General features: G+C 35.9%; 1 protein-coding gene across 2 annotated transcripts in view; it reads left to right on the top strand.

Annotated features, from left to right (window-relative positions):
• The window catches only part of LOC149559249 (EAP30/Vps36 family protein), a 70,089-nt gene that overhangs the window by 14,676 nt on the left and 31,870 nt on the right, over nucleotides 1–23,543 (top strand). For both annotated transcript variants that reach the window (XM_089833176.1, XM_089833177.1), the window contains exon 2: nucleotides 4,804–5,007. In XM_089833176.1, coding sequence (XP_089689302.1) covers nucleotides 4,804–5,007 — 204 coding nt within the window. The remainder of the gene's footprint in view (nucleotides 1–4,803; nucleotides 5,008–23,543) is intronic.

Below are 23,543 nucleotides of genomic sequence, written 5' to 3'. Positions count from 1 at the left end.
TAAAACTGTAAAACTAGAAGACTAAAGTAAATACTAATAGTAATGCCACATTAATATAAAGTCAAATAGTTCAAGTCACATTACATAGCTCATAGTCATATTTGATTTCTGAATATCGCATATGATCATCATCATATCATAATCCAGATTAATAATTGCTGATATTATTATTATATAGTCAAATTGTAAATTAAAAAATATATAGTGTGATCCTAAATCACTGATATGCAAACAAAAATCAGAAATCTATCTAGTATCTAGTATGATGATGTTACTATCATCTACTCCACAAGGTTTTGATCCACAAATTTCAAGTTTCAACAAATTTTCACAAATGTGTGTCACTGGTAGGGTTGGGAATAAAATAAAAATGAATAAAAGAGTGATGTTTATAAAATAAAATATTTCTAATGTTCTTTAAGTTATTAAAATAAAATATTGTTAATGATCGCTGGTTGGGTTGCATTTTAGAGTTTAAGTTAAAAACTATTTATTTAAAGTGCTAAGTATCTATGTAATTTAAACATTGAATACAATATTAAAAAATGTCCTCAAACAATAATCCTATCTTATAAAAGATATAATATATTTGTTTTAGGATCAATCATAAATATAAACTTATTATATTAATAATTAAACTTCAATACATAAATATTAATAATAGTTATGTAATTCAATTATAAACATTAAGAATTCTTACTTTAGTATTTAAAATTAAAAGTCTATTTAAAAAATAATAATTAATAATGAAATTTTCATTTTAGGAAAAAAATAAATAGAAACTACACATTGTTTTGGTCAAAATAATAAAAAATATAAAGAATGAATGTAAATGTTCTTTATTGATTTCTGTATTAGTCACAGCTTGCTTTCATGCCTTATAATTGTATCTCATTTCTTTTATCATTATATTCTTTGGAATCACTTAGCAGCTTCTTCTTCATTTTTGTCATTTTCCAAACAATCATTTATGTTTATTTTTTGCTTCCAATTGTTAGGTAAATGGTGACTTTCGTAGGGAATAATTTATAGAATTAAGTTAACGCCTTAATTTGTGGTTTGAACTTTTGAATTATTTAATTTTAGCCTATAAAAAATGTCTGAGCAATATGTTTCTCTATAAATTGTCTGAGAATGCATTGAAAAACATTAAAATCCTTTAAAAGCATTAATAAAAATAAACAATTATTTGATATGAGGCTCATCCACACTAGCAATAAACATACTGAAAGGAGTGGCAGGTACAATTATAAATTCAGAAATACAGGCAGTTTACCTAAAAATGGAGAACTTCAATATTAGAGATTTCCTCTTTTAAATTTAAAACAAATTGATGGACCTGAAACTGGAAATGAAAAAGTCACTGTGAACAAATGTATGCCTCTCAATGATTGCAAATGTTGCAAGTGTTCCATTGAACAGACTAACCAAGAAATGGCCTCTGGAAAATTGAAAGCATTTGTGGCCATTGCAAATCAATTCAATGATAATGATATAAGATGAAGGTAAAACATGTTGCTGGCTATTTTTCCCATGCAAATCAGAAAACATGGGAATGACGATGACCATGTTTTCTTGTGCTGCTTTTACTGTTTTCAAAGTGCACCACAATTGTGACCACCGTAGTCATCTCTACTGCAGAACAGTGTGCTTAAAAGTCTCAAAGCATTTCACATCTGCAGAAAAGTCTCCATTCTTAAAGAAAACTATTTGGGTGTCAGAAGGAAATAATTTTTTGTGAGATGTTCAGGTCTATAATAGCCTGTATCAAAAATAAACGCGAGAGAGAGAGAGAGAGAGAGAGAGAGAGAGAGAGAGAGAGAGAGATGAAGAAAAACTAACCAACTGAAAATGTTTCTTGTAGATAGATAGGGCTGTGATCGAATCCTGGAGACGCCTAATTTCAGCAGTACAGAAAGGTGATCTCGAAAGATTGTTGTAGATGCCATTATGTCTGATGATTGGCCTTTTCAATCTTTCCGTCTTTCTATTAATTGTGATTTTTTCAGTGACTGGAAATCTTCTCAGCAAATCGTAGGTAGGCGGGATTTTGTTTTCCGTGGCAGGAATACGAGACAAATGTGATTTTTGTATGTTGTCTGTGTTCAGAAGGGAGTTTAAATTTGTTTTCTGTTTGAAGATTTACAACCCTCTATTCAAAATCAAAAACACATGCTGATAGTTGAAGACTGAATGCAGTACATGAATGAATGTTCAAGATTGTGGAGTTTTTGTAATCTCCAATTCCAACAACTGGTGCACATTCAATGTGGATAGATTTTTGTAGAACCCTACTTTAAATTTTAACACTAATCACTGCACAAAGTAGCAAATATTTTCCTGTCAAGTCACATTGACGGAAGCAACAAATCTTCAGTACAGATCTTTCCAAACGCTTTTATATTTGACAATAATATGTGTCCCCATAATGCAGTGTGCTATACGTGGGCACACTAAAGTTAAAAATAATTATTTCATTGTCCAACCAATCAAAAGTTAAAAGAAAAAGTGAACCATGACTGTTCAGGTACGAACTTATACAATTACAGATAAATAGCTTTTTATAATTTTTTTATATAAACAAACATTGTACGTGAATAGGAACATATAAAAATTCAGAAATTTGATTGGTTGAATAAAAGTTACACAAAAACATCTAGCAGATGCTATAGTTTCCTGGCTGTTGGCAGGAACTAATAAAATATTAAAATGACCTAAATGGTTAAATCATATAAATTGCCATTGGTTTTGCATTAAAAACATTACATGCGGGCCAAAATTCATAATTTAATTTAATATTTTTAATTTTTCTTTTCTTTTAGTTGGGAGACTCTAGGGAGACTTCACTTTTTGGATTTGGAGACTTGGAGTCTTCAGGAGAATCCATCATGACGTCTCCAACCTTTCTTGAGGTCTCCGGAGACGCAAAAGCTTAGTTACCGATTCAGGATACGAATCTGATTCGGGCACGTGAATCGGATCCGTGGATTCGTAAATTTTTTTTTTCCCCAATTAGGATTCGTGGGGGATTCATGAATATATATATATATATATATATATATATATATATATATATATATTTCTCTCATTTATTAGTATATATAATGCATAAAAAGGTCATTTTAGCACTAGAAAGCAAAAAAATATAGTTAAAAAAGTCATATTAAATAACTTAGACTCACTTAAACCTGTCGATCCTTGAGGATTCACGCTGGATCCTTGAGGATTCGTGCAGATCCGGGCAGGATCCTTGTTTTACACAGTGGATTCGTCAGGATTCGTGGGCCATGAATCCGGACGAATCCACTGTGTAAAACAAGGATCTTGCCCGGATCTGCACGAATCCAGGCACGAATCCGGATCCGGATCGGACCCGAATCCGGATCCGGCCTCTAGGGCACGAATCCGGTAACTAAGCGCAAAAGTCTTCGGGGGTGGGGGGGATGTGTCTCTCCATAAAACTGGACTAATATATTAAAGTATTTAAATAAAAAAATTAATTAAATGTATATAAGTTATTTAAAAATTAATTATATATTCTTATTTATTACTTACATTTTCAAAATAATTCAAATTTAATTACAAATTTTTTTCCAAATTTTTTCCCTTATTGAATTCCATCCAAATTGTTGCCAAGCATGAACTCAAACTTGAACCTTGTGACATAAATTTAAACTACACATTATACTTAATCCATGTAGATCTAACTTGTATTTTGATAGATATAGATTATAAACTAGATCTCAATTTAACATTCATTTTGAAAATTGTAGAAAAATTAAAAAAAACTTCAAGTCAAAATATAGTAAATATTGTTTAGATTTTAAAATAAAGAGAGTAAAATAATATAATTCATTTGTATATGTAGTAGTTGAAAAAATAACTATTAAAATTTAATATCCATATAGAGTAATAAATAAGCTCTTGAAGTAATTGTGAAAGTAAACTAGGATAGATATTTTAAAAGCATCTAGGTAAAAGATGCTGAGAGATAATTCTTGAGGGTTGTATATTGAATATACAAGGCAGGTTTAGATATGTACCTTTTCTGATATCTCTTGGCATAGTCTTAAATAGATGTATATGAGATGTCCATGCTAGTTTTTCAGAGAGATATATTGCACATCGGTTCAGCCATTGACTATCTCAAGGTTTGACAAATGAAAAACCTGTGACTTATATCATGTACATTTGATTTTTTGTTTGACAACTATTTTGAAGTCTTGAAAAGTTGTTTTTGCAACATTGTTATTGAATTGAAAATTGGTGGCTCTGCCTTATGTGGTAGATGTAGGAATGTTTGTGTTAAGAGCAAGATACAGCTGACTGTAAGGGAATCCATGAGATCATGCATTCAGTCATTTTATATTTCTGATCCTCTCATCTCCTGTTTGTAGATTGTTGGAATAGATCGTTTCCCTGAACTGTTTAGTTTATGCAGTGAAAATGGAAACATAAAAAAATTTGTTTGCACCAGCTCTATTTGGAATTTGTTCCTGCCTCTTGTTTTGTCAAAAAACCATAAAAAGGTAGAAAATTTAAAACTCTGGCCAAAGTTTGATGTGTTTAAAGAATTAAACAATTCTTTTAAGATGTTAGCGTTGTGTGTTGCTTGTGTATTTGTTTTTAAATATATAATATAGCAGTTGTATTTAATTGATTTGTTTGTGTTCTTAAGTTTAATTCTTCGTTTAATATGGATAAATATATTATTTGAGCAAATATTATGAACTCATTTTGTCAGTTTGCTCCTATGGTGGTCGATTTTCTAAATGCGTCCTAAATATCTGTGCTAATCTGCAGAGTAAAGCTAAAGATATGGTGATGCTTGCTGAAAAGATGCGGACAAAACTGTTAGCGGGATCAACTGGGCAATCCAGTGCAGGTAATGATGATGAGATGGGAATCAAACAAGAGATGCAAGATTGGCTTCTCAGTGTCGGCATTGCATCTCCAGTCACAAAAGAGACTTCTGGTGCTCTTTACCATCAGCAGCTGTCCCGTCAGGTGCCTCTCTTAGAGCTGTCCTAGCCGGCATACAACAATAGTTTGCAAAGGTGTGACTGATCATCTGTCATAGTATTTTTGTAGGGTATTTTATTCCAGAAAATTCTAAAATTATTTTCTTAGAGATTGGTCTCTGATTAGATGGACAATGTTTTAGGAATGTGTTATGTTCTCTGTTTTAGCTGGGGAGTACATTGCATGGGTTTTATGTTTGTAATTCTCTGTGATTGATGGAACCCTTAGTTGCTGATTCAAGCATGCTGGTATGCCAAGTCCCGGGTTTGGTACAGCAGGATTTGCAAGCCCATGTGTGTGAGAGAGAGAGAGAGAGAGAGAGAGAGAGAGAGAGAGCAGGTCAATTAACACACACATACAGAACGGGTTAACTAATACAAGAATATAATGAAGTGTTCAAAGTTCAAACTGGTGTTAAAAGGTTTTTGTGAAAAAGAACCACATTACCTGTTTATTTAAGGTTTTGAAGTTTTGTGAAAATGGAGCCTCGTATAGGGGAGAGGACCCAGTACCTGAACACGTTCCAATGGTTGTGATAGGATTTGTTAACTTAATACCCACATTTGCTGCTTCAATATCCAACATTTTTGACAAGATTGTACCGATAATTGTGACTTTAATAAAGTTGTTTTCGCTAATGATGACTACCCATAATTGAATGAAATGTGTCCCTTTTCCCCAAAAAGCAACCAGTAGTGTGATGCCACATCAGCTCCACAAGTATGGGGGTCTCTAATGCACTGCGATTGGTCTCACTTTTTTTTGGGGCTGTTTTGGACACCTTGGCAAAATGCATGCTGATGTGGCATCATATTTGATGATGTGGCTCTCAAACCTTAGTTATAAATAGGGGTCTTGACAAGTAAGCTGCTGTAAAAAAATAGGAGTGATTTGAAATTCCACATAGGATTTTGAAAAGCGCAAAGTTAGGGTGCTCAACTACTGGGTCCTCTCCCTTGTTGCAGTCAGGAATAATCTTTGCCAAATAACTCCTTGATATGTGAGCATTTGTTTAATGTGTCGTGAAGGGCGCAAAAACAGATTTTACCATTAATCTTATCAGATTTCCACAATCCATTTGAAATGTAAATTTTTCCGTTATGAGTGAATTGTTTTTAGGGTTTACAGCAGTAGCAAAAAACACAGGTAAGGGCCAGGGAATGTTTATGTATGAACAAAGGAACTTACAATATAGTTCTAACAATGTTGAATAGTCTTTCAAACATTTGATTTCCCATAGTATTTGAGTATTTCAAAATTGTACATCCCTAAACTCACAGTGCTGAACAAGATATATAGTAATGCATCTCATAAGATGCACAGCTTAAGGTTTGTGGAAGTGGAGAGAAAATTATGAGTTAGTGTTTCAAGGTTTGAAAAGTGTTACATGAAATCTAGGCCCGAACAAATCATGTGGGAAACTATTTTTGATGGCTCTTTAAACTGTGAAAGACAGAAACATGAAGGAAAGCTTTGTGGACCCAGGAAAGCTTGAATGGAATGCTTATCAATTATTGGGTGTGGTTTATTTTTTGACAGAAGATTTCTTTTATTTTGTGATTGTTTTTCTGTGATCTAAGTTTTGGTTCATGGTTTTCTTGGATCAACAGGTGATGATTTATGGTTTTCTGTAATCACCATCTTGGCTTAGTTCTTTTTCTACTTTGTTGCATTTTCTGTTATTGTGTTGGCTTAGACTGTTAATAGAGTTAGTCTACAAAAATGCTGTTAAATGTTTTCTTGTGCCCTCAGAACCACTTAATAATCTGGAGATTAGTGTACATAAATACTGTTAAATGGTTTTTGTGCCCTCAGAACCTTTTGTAATCTGGAGATAAATGTTCTTATTTTTGACAGGCTTTAGCAGGAACTCTTGTAATTATTAATTTCAAATTGAGTAATTAAGAAATCAATTGACTCCCACCCGTTCAATTAAGAGAACTGAATTTGTGCTCTTCAGCTTTTGTTTGGTATCGAAAATTAAAATAATTAAAAATTTGAAGCTTGAAATTTGCATCTCCCCCTTTCTCACCCATCTGCCAATGGATCGTTTTTTTAATTCTGTTTTTGTATAGTTATAATTTTCCAAGTTTTGTTTGGTGGTTTGGGTTTGGATATGGGGGTTCAGTACTTCGGTATGCTGAAACATGCCTAGGGTTGAGTGTGTCCGTACAAAAAAGTTAAAAAACATATAAATACTAAATTTAGACATATTTTAGTCTAAAAGACTGAAGCAGTAATTAACTCAGATTAAACATAATAACATATAAAAAGCAAAATTTTGAACAACATAAAACTTAAGATTATGAGAATGTGAATAAACTTATAAATACAAAAAATTCAAATAAATATTAAAACTTAGATGAATTTAAAATATTAAAATTTAAGTGCAAGGTAATATATAATATAATAGTATATCATGTTAATAATATTTACAAATTGATTAATTTATAATCTAATATTTTAATAATAAAATAAAACAATGCTGATCAAGAGCCAATGTTGGTGTTGTAAGGTATGTGTTGGCTGTGCCTGAATCTCTTATAATTTTTTGCTTCATATTCGAAAAATAAACTTGGCACCATTGATGTTGATTATTTATTCTTTCCATGAAATAGCAAGGCTTAAATAAAACTTACAGTGTGAAGAAAGAGAAGAAACAAGACAAGAAAAATCCTGTGTTTTACATACAGGGTTTCCTTTGTGCAGGGGATTCAGGCTCTAGAACCCAAGCTTCTGTAATCTGAGTGTTTCTGGGGAGGGTTCTTGAGTGTCACCACCAGTCTTCAGTGCATCATTTCTACACAAGGAGTTTCATTGCGCAGTCAAGTGGACTAGAATTTGATTTTCCATGCACTAACATGGAAGCAGTACTGTTAAAGTTGTAAAATGGGCTAGGGCTGACACCTGGTGCTAACAATTTTTTTAACCTAATGTATTATAGGCTGACCTAATGTGGGGTGAGCTAGCCTCAATGGGCCCTGAACTTTGGATTCCCTCTAGCATCTCTGGATGTTATATTAATTCGTCCAATTAAGCTTGAGGCAGTCCATATATTTTTGTTAATGTTTAATGCACTCGAGGCCGATCTATGTTGTGTTGCACGTTTCATTTATTAGGTCCTGTTGGTGCCAACCTAACTAAATGCTTGTTAGAAAACATAGCTTGGTTCTGGTATGGAATAGGGATGAATAACAGTACAGCATTTAAATTTTTTAAAAATAGATTGAATAGTCATCCTTTAACAATTTTTAATCTTTTCCTATCTCTTAGACGCTGTCTCCAATTTATTTTAACCTTCTCTAAGAAATAAGTGTTAAAGGATGACCATTCAAACTTCAAAAATGTGGAGTGCGTAAAACTTTTTAAAACTTTTCAAACCAGCATTTGAAGGTATACTTATAGTCTAAGTCACAAGGTTCGAATTCAAATTCAAGTTTGTCGATCATAAAACTCGGATGAAATTCAGCAAGGGTAAAATTTCGGGAAAAAATGACACTAAATTTAACTTATATAAGTTTGTTAATTTTGAGATATAAGTAATATATCCACAAAATTGTCAAAAAATAGTTTGATATTGCTAAATAATTAAACTAAATAGCTCAATATTATTTTAAAATAAAAAGTATTAATTATAAAGAACAATATTATATTAAATATCATAAAATTTGGATGAAGTTCGGAAAGGGTAACGGTTTGCTGAAATTCAAACTTCCTGGATGAAATTTGGTGTATCCTGTGACTTAGCTTATAGGAAAAGATCAATTATATTAATCTGGAACTATCTCCATGTAAATAGTAATGGTTTAAACACCTCAAAACTTAAGGACCAAGAATCAAGGAGTGAGTGTGAAAAGTACATACCATGGTAGCAAAAACTGTTCTTGGGAATAAACTGAAAAACCAAAAGAAAAGGTCTTTTTCTGAATATCACAATTTAATCAGAAAAATGTTGGAACAAAATTGAAGAGCTTGATAGTTTACAATATTTTTCGGTACATTTATAATTTTCAATTCCTGAGAAGGGGCATAGGAGTTTCATGTTAAAGGGAAACTAATTTTGCATGGTCAAATTACTCTAGCTAGGACATGGGTTTCCCATTTGATTGGATAGTGGAATTTGTTTTCTATTTGCTGCTGTTCAAATTTTGAGACCTGTGCATAGAGTTGAGCATATTATTCTTGGAGTTGTTACTGTTCATGGCCATGTGCTGCTCCAGTTTTTGTAATAGGGAACATTTCAGATTGAATTTCAGATCCATGCATGATTATTTCAGCCAATTTAAGGTCATAATTTTATTTGTTTGGGCCATTATTTTAATGCTTTCATAACAGAAAATATTGCGTAAATCTTGACATACTTTGTTAACATTTAGAGACATTTTCTACGTGATGTCTATTTGTTGCAGTCCATTGTCAATTTGAATGGTCTCTCTCCAAGATAAACCGAAAAACTCAAAACAAAGAATAAATCTTTAAACAATCAAACAACAGAAGCAAGAAAACTATTTGAGAAAAGTACTCATAGAAAATATGAGAGATTTGTGCAAGAAACAGTAGGGGTTCTTATAGTGGCATCGAAGCTGGTGATCTTGTCAGTCTGTTGGGATTTTTGAGCATTGATTTTTAGTTTTGAAGCATGGCATTAGAAGACAGGAAAAGTTAGGCCAAATTGCTCTTTGAAATATGCAGTAAACAAAGTATTCAATTTCAACCAAGGGATGTTATTTTCAACATTTTGAACAAATTAGGAGGATGTTCAGTCATTGTAGAGCAGTTGCCCTGTAAGTTGTTGCATTGAGTTCTAGTTTCTATAATGACTTCCTTAAGTCAGTGCAGTTGTTTGGACGCACAGATGATAAGACTGATCATTACTTCATGTTTGAACAAGATCATGAAAATTTTAGCACCCGAAGCCCCTTATGATGATAACTCAACGAACGAGGTATTTCAACTGTTGGTGGATAGTTTCCAGGATCTTGATGATACCAAGGTTCTCACAGTAAGTGCTGCTGTGCTAAAAACATTTGCAGAAGTCAGATCAAACTACACTAAAGTGGATTTGGGAATTAATGATTTGTTCTGCAGAATGTTTCACCTCTTCCTTGCTACAGTTAGGAAAGAAAATGCCAAGGAAGTTATTGGAGCCATGCAAACCATTATGATTTGAGTATTATTGAGAGTGATGATGTGCCATTGTCACTCTTTTCTATTCTATCAGCTAAGAGGAAGTGATCATGGAATCTTATCAATCAAGAGTAACTTAACTGAAAAGGTAATTTTTCAGTTAAATATAATCCATAGTTTCACCGCCCTTGGGGACAAGATGATGTCAAAATAACGGGACAAAGGGAACTGTCTTATTTAAATCTAAATGGCGGCATGGGGCGATGGGTGGGGGAGGGGGGTGTGTATATACTATACATATGGTACTTATAATGTTAGTTTTGAAAACATGTATAAGACATAAAGATGTAAAATAGTAAATCACAAAATACTTGAACATTGAACATTGAACATTGAACATTGAACAATAAACATTAAACATTGAAGTTTTCAATATTGAAATACTAATTAGAAATTAGAATACTCAATACTACATAATGATAAAATTTTAATTTTTCAGATGAACAAATGGAAGATTTCTATTTATCGTATGATATCAAAAGTATGTGATCATAATAATGAGTACAATGAGTATCATGATATCGAAACAAGTACAAAATCAAAATGTCAAAATGACAAAATGTAGTAGTGGAGGCATCTAATCATCCCTTGTGAGCTCAACAAACTTCTCATAACTAAAAGAACTGTACTCTCCAAGGTCAGGATCCACTAAAGAAACACCAACCAACCTTACATTGGAAAAATCTCCGTCCTTATCAATCTTTGATGGTTCCTTTGGCTCTTCATTCCATAATGTTGCTGGGCTCTCTTTCTACATACATGTCTTGTGGTCAATGAAACACAAGGCACTATGTACAACCACTAGCCTTTATGCTCTCTTCTTAGAGGTAAGTCTATTCCTCTTGAGAGAGTGGATAAAGCTATACGTAGACTTGTTCCTCTCAGAAGTTAAAGAACAAGAAACCTGGGATAACAAACAAAATGGCTAGTGTGGAAGTTGTTGATTTCGGCCTGTTACAATTCCACCACAAAATCAGTTTCTCCTCTTCTATAGTTCTTATGCTTGCCTTTGCCGTAACCTCATAACCCCTAAGAGTAACAGATCTCGTCTAGTTAGTGTGAACATTGTAATAGTTTCAGCATCATACATCCTATCAATGCACTTGAAGAACCCTTCCTTTACCTCATCATCTTGAATCAATGGAACTCTACTAGGCCTAGGCATGTTCCACTTCAGATTCAATTTAGGCTGCCCCATCTGCATTGAATAATTGGTGGAATGTGCTCATTATAGAGTGCTAAAGTGGGGTCCTCTTGTACAGCTGCCCTCATCTAACCAAGTATAGAATTAATGCACCCATACACCTCTCCAAGGTTAGGTGCATCCCCATCCCTGTATTGGATGACCTGGAAAATTAGAGTGATGATAGAGATTGTGTATTTTGCATCATTCCAAAATGCATCACTCTTGACTGCCTCCTTCACCTTCATCTCCTTCTCTGTCCTGGACACGTCCCACTAATTCTATTCATTCATCATAACCATGGGTTGTAGTGGCTCTTGAAACTCACTTGGTTGGTTTCAAGAACTCCTTCGCAAAGCCCTTGAAGAGTGCATGTATAGTGGTTGCAGATATACATCTGCCCATCTCTCACATTGCTGACTACTTTAATCCAATCAATTTTTTGCCATGACCTCGAGTGCATAGCATGCACACAACATGGAGTACCAAATATGTCTGTATGTTGCCTCAATATGCTTCCCTGCAACTTTGTTCACATGTATTGCATCTGTTGCTACTTGGACATCATTTTGTGGCCCAATCTCCTCAATATCTGTTTGAAGGATGTCAAATTGAGAATCAACATCCTTTCGATGTGCTAAACAATCAACCACGCTAAAAATGGGCCCTTTGAGCATTTAACACTATGATATTGATGAGTGGATGATGCCTAATGTCTTTCCACCCATCTATAATTATGTTGCATCTAGAATCCTCCCAACACGCCCTCATTGTCTCCATCAATGAATTGATCTTGGCATACTGGTTATCCAAGATCGTGGTCCTCAATTTGTGCTCAATGGATGGCACAAATGATGGTCCTCCTCCCTTCGGAACTATTGACATCATCTCCTTATAATGAGATCAAGCTACATGAATTGGAAGTCATTGGCAAAAAGAACCTACCAACAAAATCATCTATCTGCTCTCTTAGGTGTACATTAAACAAATTAGCTATGGGGTTACTGTCAGTTTGCATCATGCATTTCCCCTTGCCCTGTTCTGTTTCAGCCATAAGACTATAAGTGGATAAATGTCCCAAGGCCGACCCTAGCAATGTTGCTGCCCTTGGGTGCAATCTAGATGTAGAAATATGTGGTTGCCCCCACATTTTCTACTCCTGCATCTGTGGAATAGTCTCAATATGTTGCCTACCAGACAAGTTAGTAGACATTGCAATTCCCAAGTCATCTAGAAGACCACAAAATTTGTTGAACTCAATTCTGTAATGCAGATATATAGCCTCCTTCGCAAAGTCTCATGCTCCCACACCTTTTCCTGACCAAAAAGGAAGTGTATATAAGTATAGTGATACTTCCAAACCATTCTGTACCACAAATGTTGCATTTCCATTTTCTTTTGTTTTCACCTAATGGTGTTGGGACTGTTATTATTGTTGCAAACTATCTGAGAGGAGATTTTGGATCATAAGGAACCTGTTAGTGAACAGATTGTCCTTCGAGAAAATGTATGCAATTCTGACCTTGAATGCCCAAGTGAAAGGACAAACTAACACCAACAGTTTTTTGGCGACTCTGCTGGGGAAGAAGCAAAGATTTAAGTGCCTAACAATGGCTTCCTCAATTTTGTGATTATCTCCGTGTGCAGGAGATTGGTGACTCTATATTTTGAACCTGTTGAATCTTTGTTGTTGGAATTCCAACGTGTGTTATGGCGGCAGTTGCAATACAACCATGGGGGGCTCAGATTGGACCATTTGCCCTAGCCCGTTATTCAGCCTTACCTAAAAGGTCATGGGAATATCTTCCCAAGTTTGATGGAGACAAAGCACAAGATCCGACAGATCACATCAAAGCGGTTATTGTTGCATGCGGGATTCTTGGTGTCAGGATGAAGATGTGTTCATCAGGTTATTTGTTCAAAGCCTCATGGGAAAAGCAACGGAATGGTTTCAGCATTTGCAAGATGGATGTATTACAACTTGGGATGGTCTTAAGCAGAGATTTCTAGAAAGATTTCAGCCCACAATTAATTCCCATCAATTATTGGTGAACCTTCTTCAAATTCAGATGAAAGATGATGATTCTGTAAGGGAGTTCATTGATAGGTTTAATCAGACTGTTTGTAAAATTCCTCTGGCCAACCAACCAAATGAAAGAAATCAGGTATGCTTCTTTATTGATGCTATGGATGTTGAAGTCAAGTTTTAGTTACAACGCTTTGGAATGCAAAATTTGGTAAATGTGCAGAAAGAAGCAACCAGATTAGATGATGCTTTAATTCTTAGTGGTATGAAATCTATAAGGACTCCCCCAACGAAAGAATACCATTGTGGACAGCGACAGTGCCTTGATGAAAAGGCTACAAAAAAGAAGCGCATTCTAAAAGAAGCCAATTCTACTCCCAAGGTTGCTCATTTTCAGAATCTAACAGTTTTTAATAATGGAGATTTTAAAAAACCCTTGTTGACTGAAGATAGTGCTTTAAAGATGTCAGGATTCTGCTGCGTCCATTTTGAAAATGATGAGGAGGAACAAAGCAATGCTAAAAGGCTCGTAAATTCAGGTAACGAGGATTCACTGCAATCTTTCTTTAGCCCAGAGACTAGATCTCCCAAATCCACAGGTATGGAACGTTATCTAGTTTCAAATGGTCCAGATGATAAAGATTTTCAGAATGGTATTCAGGAGTTTAGTCACACTGAAAGAATGAATATTGATGATTCTTTGCATTTTGGAAATTGTAATCAGCAAGTTAAAGAATCTGTCATATATGATAATGAAGCCATATCATATTCTCCTTTGGGAATTTGTGCTGATAGTAAGGTGACATGCTGATAAGAATTATCTTACTCTGAAAATTCTTTTTACAATCATGAAGTAAGATGGGAGAACGAGAATACTAAAGCTGAAAATGAGAATCCTAGCACCAATGATCCAAAAGGTGAAGAAAAATCTGAAGATCGGGAGAGTAAAATTGTCTGGAGTGACCTTAATCCACTTTTCATGCCAATGGGGTTTGATGAGAATACTGCTATTAAAGAAAATTCTCTTTTCCAGCCTCAAGATTCACAATTAAATAATGAAAACTTGTCCAATTCTTCCATATTAAAAAATTCTGAAATTCTGATGGAAGAAGGAAAGGTTGGGGTTAGTCCCCAACCAGTTGAAAACTTTGTTGAAACATCATGTGAAAACCTCATCTATGAGGAAGAGGAAATCACAGACACGTTCCTATCATCACTCAAACTGGATGATTTCTCTGATGATGAACCAGAGATTTGTTCAAATCAGATTAAGGATGAAGCATCTATTGGCAACTTTTCTTTTCATCCATCTATGCATAACGTTGTTGATTTGGATTGTAAGAAAAATGTTGAGATATGTGTTGACAGCTGGTTCCTTGAAAGAGGTGAAGGAGATATATATCCGAGGGCTGAGCCTATGCTGAAGAAGGCATCATCATGGCTACAAACTGATCATGACCATGCACAGGAGTTGAATCTGCATGACAATATTTTTGATGATTGCACATCATCTTTGGATGAGGCTTGTTTATTTCATGTTTTTCAACTTGAGGCGGAATCAAATCATACCCATGTGAGAAATCAATTCTTAAGTGAAGGAGGGTGCTATGACAAGTTGTGGCTGTTCGAAAAAGAATGTTGGATTAGCAGACGCATGCATGCTGTTAGTTTGAAGCTTGGCATTGAAGGAGTCGTCATCGAACAAGGGTTTGGAGCTGTTCCATTGAGGTACGCTTTGCTGTTTCGGAAAGGCTCCTATTTCTCTCAACTGGTAAATGGATTCACTTAACTTCTTATTTCTTCCGGTCATTATGGTAGGTTCTTTTCCTACCTTTGTAAATATTGTAGATAAGTTTTTGTTGTGCGTAGTGTAGTCTGAATAATGTGCAAGCCTCGTGCCTGCTGGTAGTTTAAGTGTTGATTTTTGGTTTTGTTTGCTGGTTTTGCCCTGCTCCCCTCCACCCTCTCTGCAAGCAGCTCCCGGTCTTCTCTTGCTGACTCTATTTGCCCAATGGATAAGGCACTGTTCTTTCCCAGAGATTGCTGGAGTTCTCTAATTTTGCATCAAAATCAGTCCCGCAGTTAGAGCCCCTGTTAGTACCCAAGGTGGTCACAGTTTTAAAACTTGTGAATCACTTTGAACCTCGGTTCAAAGTAGTTCGAAGTGGTTCAATGGTTCAGTTGAGCTGTCCCACAGGTTCAATAGAAACAAAGTTCAGACTCTCAGTTCGAAATTGCAGATTTGTAATTCAGAAAGGTTCAGACTTCATCGGTTCAATGGCTCTACAGTTTCATCAGTTTAAAGTGACATAGCAAACGTGTTTAGAGAATAGTTATCAGAAATGAAGGGTTCAATGAATTTGATAGTTCAAAGGTTCGGTAATTCAAAGTTTGAGTTTAAAGGCAAGCATAGAGACTCTACTCTGATATCATTGGTTTCATTTGATTCAATTGATGTAGTTGATTTACATAAAACACCATCACATTCATTTTAATTTCAAGTTCAGGATGATGTGCGAGTTGGTAAAAAGTTAATATTCAAAAATGTGGATTCTGAGCTTGCAATTGAAAATTTAGGGTCAATAAGTTTTTGGACTTTGAACATTTATCATATGATGCTTGTACCAAAAAGAGTTTTCTTTGTTGAAATATTGAGCACTTTGATTTAGGGGTAGATATTTATACCCTGTTCGCCGAAGAAGGTTTAAAGACTCCAAATGCAGGAACTCACAAGAAACCCGAATTCCCCTTTACTTCGGTCTGATGCACAATCTTTTGCAGTGAATTCTTAGCTAAAACAAAATAACATCATTTCAATTGATTATGAATCCTTGCAGGCTCTTTCAAAGAAAATTCGATGAGTTCAAAGGTTCACAGTGGCACATCGTCAAATGCTCAGAATTTGATATGAATATTAACAATGTGAAGGTTTCAATTTGCATGGGCTATCAATGTTGCGACAGTGATGCGAGATGGAATCATATTTTTATAGGCCTGGCCGTGCTTGTGATGGTTGAGTTTCTTCAATACTCCAACACACGTTCATGTGCAATGGAGATAAATACCAAGCCGTTTGCAAACAGACACCATATACAGCAGAAAGGTAAAATCTATGTGCAAAGTCACTCATTGTCAATGAGTAAAATTAGAAGACTTTATTACACTCTCAGTTGGGTGATATGCATAGGATGTATGGAGGGAAACCATAAATTGCGCTACGAAATGATTGATTAACTAAAGGAAATTCGAGCACCAGTAGTGAGAAACTAGTGCACATGCAGATTTTAAGTTAGAAGTTGTAGACCCGAGTGCCATGTATGTGGTGGTTAATCGCTGCTTGATAACGCATAGTAGAAAGCAGTGTTGATAAAGAAAGCTCGCGGGCTTAGTAATAAAGTTGTATGGAAATTGTTAAGAGCCCACTTAGGGAAAATGGTGTCGGCTTAAATAAAACATAGGATAACCCTTACGATTGTTATTCTTCTTGAATTCATCTCGCCTGTGAAAGACTCAGATATTTCTCATGTTAAAAATTGAAAGTTGATCACGGCTTGAATGTCTGATTCAACAGAAATATTGACTTTGAAATATATGCAATGCAAATGCATAAAGCTGCGAGCCAATTGAATCTCGGACCACATCAAGCCTCATATCGAGCTTGAGATCCCTTTTTTGATTTGGGATTAAAATCTTCATATTCATCCAGAGTCCCGTGTACACGTACAAGCTGTTTCATGTGAACACAATGAAGACAGTGATTTTCATCACTAAAACCGCTGAGGAAGGTTTCCTAGTCACGACATCCACACAGATAAGGGAATAATTCACAACAAATTCATGCCATCAAAACACCCATGTCAATGTCATTTAATGATAAATCCACCAGTGTGAATTGCAGAGAAGGTGTTATGAATTCAAAGTAACCCCTGAGTGGTGAATACTTGGTGTGAGCAAAAGCCAGAGCCTTAGGTGATGCATTCAATCCCAAAGCTACATAGTTTGAACATAAACTACCTTCAATACAATTGGGCTATGTTAACAAGATGGTCATTGCAAGTGGATTAGCAGAATTGTATCAAGGTATGAAGGCAGTAGTCATGTATTTACAGTTTGCAATTCGAGACACATCAAAGCCGGAGCTACAATCCTTGGTCACATGGTGTCTCCAAGTACGGGGTGAACCGAAAGTATCCGGCAGCAAGGAGCCTACAGTCAATTTGGGATGACTAAAGAAAAACAATGATTCATTCACTAACATGTGGCTGGACAAAATTAGATCAATTTTTCTCAAGAAAAGTGTGGTCTATCATAATCCAATACGATGCTAAAGGGATTTGTAATAAAATGTTTTATTATAAATTAAACCTTATGCACGTATGAAAGGGTAAGGGAAAAGAATGAAGGAAGCGAAAAAGATTTCCAAGAATCAGTTATAGAAACTGAACAGTTTGCCACCAAATTCTATAAATGGTGAAAGCATCAATCAAAAAAGGGTTCCACTTCTTTTCTGTAGGGGAGACTTTGGTGCTGCAGTACAGGAGAGTTTGGGGCTGAGAGTTCTACTTTTTCCTTAAAGGAGATTTTATGCTGTTGCAAAGGGGAGGGTAGAATGGTTAGAGTTTTAGATTGGTAGATATTTTAATGACAGTAATTGGTAGATATGATATGGGTATTTTAGTTTTTGCATGACTTTGTGCATACAGAATTTTAATATCTGTATATGTATTATCTTGAATTACAGTTTAGAAACTTTGTGTTCAGGCATGATTAATCAGTATTACTTTGTGAATCTTGGTTCATCAGTTTGAGATATTTGGTTACTGTCCTTTCTGCAAATTCACGGTGTTATCCATTCTTGTAGATTAGTTAAATGTCTTTTGGTTATTAGAAATAATCTATACCTCACGATCTAAGAATCTGTGAGAGACCCTTTCATACTTTCAGGTAAAAGTGCAGAAGATTTAAATTCATTGAATATTTCATACGGGGAGCTGTACCCGATAAAATTCAGAGGAAGGTTATCAACCTAGTGATAACCTATCGAACTGTTGGTGCTAGTTTGTCTTTTCATTTGGGCATTCGGGGTCAGAATTGCATACATTTTCTCGAAGGACAATTTGTTCACTAACAGAACCCTAGGGGCAACCAGTAACTAGTGGTGCACAAGCTGTGGAACTAGTTCACACTTCTAGTTTGACCTATGTTCACCCCCCTCATTGGTCTTGTCATCACGATCAGGTTCATTTTCTGATTGGCTTGCACAATGAATGAGTTTTCATCTCATTCTCACTCATTTCATGGGCATGGAGGCTCATTTTGACCCGACATTTCACCAAATGAAAAAGATAATCAATAAACATAGTTTCAGCCCTTGCCCTACAAATTTAAAAAGAAAAACTCGATATCTTAAATTGTAAAACAAAATCTACTTATCAAAATTAATTCACAAAATGAAACAAAAATTTAGAAATGAAACAACTATAAAAATTGATACAACAAAAAATGAAAAAACAATAAACATTAATTTGAAAATTAAAAAATAAAATAAAATTCAATTAAAACCCTACCTTTTGCTTGAAAATTCTTTTCAACAAGGTGAAGAATCTTCCTCCTCTTCTTTCTCCTTGTTACTCCTTTTTCGCTTGCTCACTTGCAATCTCTCTTTTTACTCCTCTAATCATCCTTTCTCAACTCGTTGCTCTGCTTCTTGTTGTAGTAAACAAATAGAAATGAAAATGTGAATACAAATGAAGCTTAGAGGCCTTTAAAAGAAATAGAAGACAATAGGTGGGCCTTACATATCCCAGGTTTTGAATAGAACCAAAGAATTAATTTAAAAATGTGTTTTTCTTAACATGCTTTATTGACTTGCCATGACGAAGGATACTTGGGCATCCCTAAATGCTCAAGGGGTTATGTTGTGTCCCCCGTAGCATTGTTGGGAATGCGAGAATGCCCCTGCATTTTCGGCAACAGTCAAAATTTTTGGTGGCACTGATGGAGCCCTAATTTGGGCAAATTAGAGCTTCCATTCGAGTGTTATTTCCCATTGTTATTCTAAAAATTGCCCAGGTTTTGGAAGATGGTGATACACTTTTTTTTTCTATTGCATATCAAGTAATAAAAGAGTTTTACAAGGACCCTATCGTCACGAAAAACAAAAGCTTTACAAAAAAACCAATCACCCTACTGGAACTCACAAAAACAAAACACAACCACCCGACTGAGATAGAGAGTTTATATCACTATCAGACAGTTAATACAATATCACTTAAGGAACATGGTTCAACATATAAGTTAATCCTCCTCTTCCCCACTGCAAATCTTAAGTGGTGAAACACATAGGGGAAGGCATAAAGGACATGGGGGAGCTTCCCTTTCAGATGTTTGTCCAGTTCGCCAAGTACCTCCCTCTCTGATCCTTCTGATGAGCTATGATTGGGGAACATTAAAATCATCCCATGGGTTGCATCCTTCCTTTTTCTTCATTGAGGTAAATCCGTAGTGTAGATCTGTCTTGGTCAACAATCCATTGCCTTCTTGCATAAACTTCTTGAACTGCTCCTCCTTCAGCTTGAATATAGCAGTTACCTACACAACAATATCAACAACTATGAGTCTCCCTAGAGACTCAGTAAGGATTCTTTCTTTACCCTGAAAACATTATTATTCCTTAATTTCCAAAGAGCCCAGAGAATAAATGAAGAGATAATAGACCAGAACAAATTAAGTTCTTTGCTTTTAGGACAGATTTTCCCATATATAATGTTTTCAACAAGAAAATTGTAGTAAAAAACAAGCCCAAACAACTGGCAAATATTTGGGGCAAATGGGCAATGAAACAACACATGGAACACAGATTCTGGCTGAGAGCAGACAGAGCAGAAGTTGGGGTGACCTCCACGGTTTTTGAAGGGCAGCTTGTGAAGGAGCAATCTCCAGAGAAAACAAATGATCTTCGATTCAATAGGTCTGGCCCAAAGTTGGTTAAGAAGCTTCTTCTAGTTATTATGGGGGAGGGAAAGATTCCAATAGGTATTGAGATGGTCAAAGATGACAGAACTAGAGGAGAGGATGAAGTAGATATACTAGAAGGGGAGGAGTCAGGCTACCTCAACTGAAAGGAACAAGAATTAGCAGAGCAACATTCAAATCTGAGCCCAGAAGATTCAATAACACTCCTGATCATTTTGAATGTTCTCCTATGGGAATCTTGTAATGAGAATCTAGCTTTGAACTCATGTCATTCCACTAGATTTCCATTACTAAGAATATCATTAAAGGTCTTAATACCAGCCTTAGCCCATTTCTTCGCTGAACATCCTTGCACAAGGGCTAGAGACTTCGAATTATTTTTGAAGTTCCATCAAGTGGAACTTGAGCCACACTTGATGTTACTAGTCACTAGTCTCTGAATATTACTAAGCAAGGGATTCACTTTTGCCCAACTCTTCCATAGAGATTTAAACACATTGGAACCTCCCACCACAGTTTTACATTCCAAGGCCAAGAAGTCCAGAATACTCTAGTTATTCCAACTTTTTGCTTCACATGGGTGTCCCCTGCTTAAGTTACGTCTTATTAGGATTTTCCAGGGTTCATCCACTTGTGTTGCTTTCGCAATCCATTTAACTACTAGGGCAATGCCTTGGGCTCTCAAAACTTTCAAACCTAGCCCACCTAGTTCTTTGCTTTTAGTGCATCACTCCCATCTTACAGCATGGGTTTTACATGTTACCTTCCCATCAGACCAAAGGAAGTCTCGAATGATTTTTTGCAAAAAATCAAATTGGCTGACATTAAAGAGCCATGCCGAGGAGAAGTATATTGAGTAAGAAGAAAGGATTTTCTGGTAGGCTTGGATTCTCCCTGCCAATGATAAGTACACAATGTTCCATTTGTTGAGTTTACCATTGATTTTCTCTCTGACCCAAATCCACATATCATTAATGTTTGGATTGATGGCAAAGGGAATGCCAAAGTACTTAACAACATGATTCAAACCACCGCAATTGCTACCAAACTTGCTACACCAAGGAGGAGGCTTGGTGTTTTCCATTCCTAAAGGATGGATTTAGAGATGAAAATTTTGTTCCCTGAAACAACACAAAAAATATCTAATTTATCCATCAGGTGCTCCATATTTGTCTCTTCTAGTTTAAATAAAATGGCACTGTCATACACAAACTGGATATTGGAAATTTCATTCCCATTTGGTAAGAAGGGACCTGAAACTTTGGGGGACAGAGAATTGTCTCTAAGAATGTAGTGCAAGGATTCTGCAGCTATCACAAACAATGCTGGAGCCAAGGGACAACCCTGCCTAATAGATCTTGAGAGTGCAAAACTTTCTGATCTGATTCCATTCACCTCAACTGTAATTCACATCCTTCAAGAGTATACCTACCATGTGAATAAAGATTTTTAGAAGACCTAGGTCCCTCAGCATCAAGAAAATGGATTCCACTCAATTCTATCATATGCCTTCTCATAGTCAATAAGTAGCATACCAATATCTTGTTCTGAACATCTGGCCAATCCATGGTTTCCCAACAAGTAAGTAGGTTCTCCAAGATATATTTGCCTTTGACAAATCCTGTTTGAGTTTGACTAATTATCTTAGGGAGGATGTGCATTAACCTGGAAGCCAAGATCTTTGCAAGGATTTTATAAGACACATTCAAGAAAGTAATTGGTCTCCAAGTTTTAATAAGAGTTTTATCCCCTCCCTTATGAATTTATCTGATGAGGCCTGCATTGATGTCTTGACCCAAAGAGCCTTCTTCTAGAGCAAACAGATATAATTCTTGACGAGTGGGGCTAATCCAATCTATGTTGGTCTTAAAGAATTCCATAGGAAGCCCATTCGGTCTTGGTGCTTTCTCTTTGCCCAAGGTAGAAATGGCATCTTTGATCTCCACAAGGGAGATTGTGCTTCCAACTGAGAGGACTCTGAATCAGCCAGTTTCTTACGGATAATAGATTGGATCTTACTCCTAGCTCTAGCCATGTTATCACCAACATCTTCTAAGGAGAACAATATTTTGTAAAATCTGGTGAAGGCACAAGGATGCTCTCTGGATCTGTGAATGTGTTACCATTCTCGTATACACACTCAATTTTGTCTTTTGCTTCCTTAAATTTCAATAATTTGAAGAAAAACTTTGACCCTGTGTCCCTTTGTGTTTTACTCATCCAGCTTGGATTGGGGAAGGGCTTCACAATCGAGGAGGATGAACCTTTGCCAACCAATATAGCCTTGTCTTTCAGAGATCTCAAGGCCAGTTGTTGAGCATTCAAAGGGAGCGAGCTTACGATATAAGGCTTTGGGTCGAGACCAAAGTCTAAGGAATGAACATTTGGTAGGGTAGCAAGATCTTCTAAGGAGGCTTGCATATTTGGTATTTTAGGAGCAAATGGGGGCTTAACAAATTGGTCCTTCAAGGCGTCTAGGGAGGCTCTGATCTTGTTGGAGTCCTTTAGCCAAAGAGAAGCCTAGGGGTTAACAGAGATTTGTGTGGAATCTTTCCAGGTGGAGGAGATGATAGACTTGAGTTTTGAAGGAGGTGGGGGAGGAATAGAGGAAGGACTAAGGGGTTTTTTACCAGCAAGGACTGGGCAGTTCTTTCTTCTATGCCCTTACCTTCTACATAAATAACAGGCATTAAGCCCTCCCTTGTATACTACAAGGCAGCAAACGGGAGAGGAGCCGTCATCTAGGCAGATATTATCAGGGGAATCACCACCAAGGAGGATTGAAATGAGGACTTTGATATCAACATTGGCGATTAGGGTATTGGAACGATTGATTTTAATGACCTTTCCAAAAGGCTCAAGCAATTGCGGAACCAAGTTCCAAACAAAAGGGGGGAGATTGCTAATAGTAATCCATCTTAGACTGGCAAGGGCCAATACTTCATCGTTAACCGATTCTAGAGACCATGGCAAGACCCTAAATTCTGCATTGCCAACTTTCCAGAATTGTTTGTCAACTACAACTTTTTGGGAATTAGGTTTGCAAAATATCACTATAAAAAAACCCTTTTGCAACATACGACTTGGTAAAATGGTGCCCTAATTTGTGGCCCCATTTTCTTTGAAACTAGTCATTGAGGAAATTCCTTG

Source organism: Cupressus sempervirens, chromosome 5 (assembly GCF_028749045.1).
Source record: "Cupressus sempervirens isolate cs-2001-9-10 chromosome 5, ASM2874904v1, whole genome shotgun sequence".
NCBI classification, from domain to species: domain Eukaryota; kingdom Viridiplantae; phylum Streptophyta; class Pinopsida; order Cupressales; family Cupressaceae; genus Cupressus; species Cupressus sempervirens.
The sequence above is the reverse complement of the archived record's forward strand: the minus strand, read 5'-3'. Positions and strand labels throughout refer to the sequence as shown.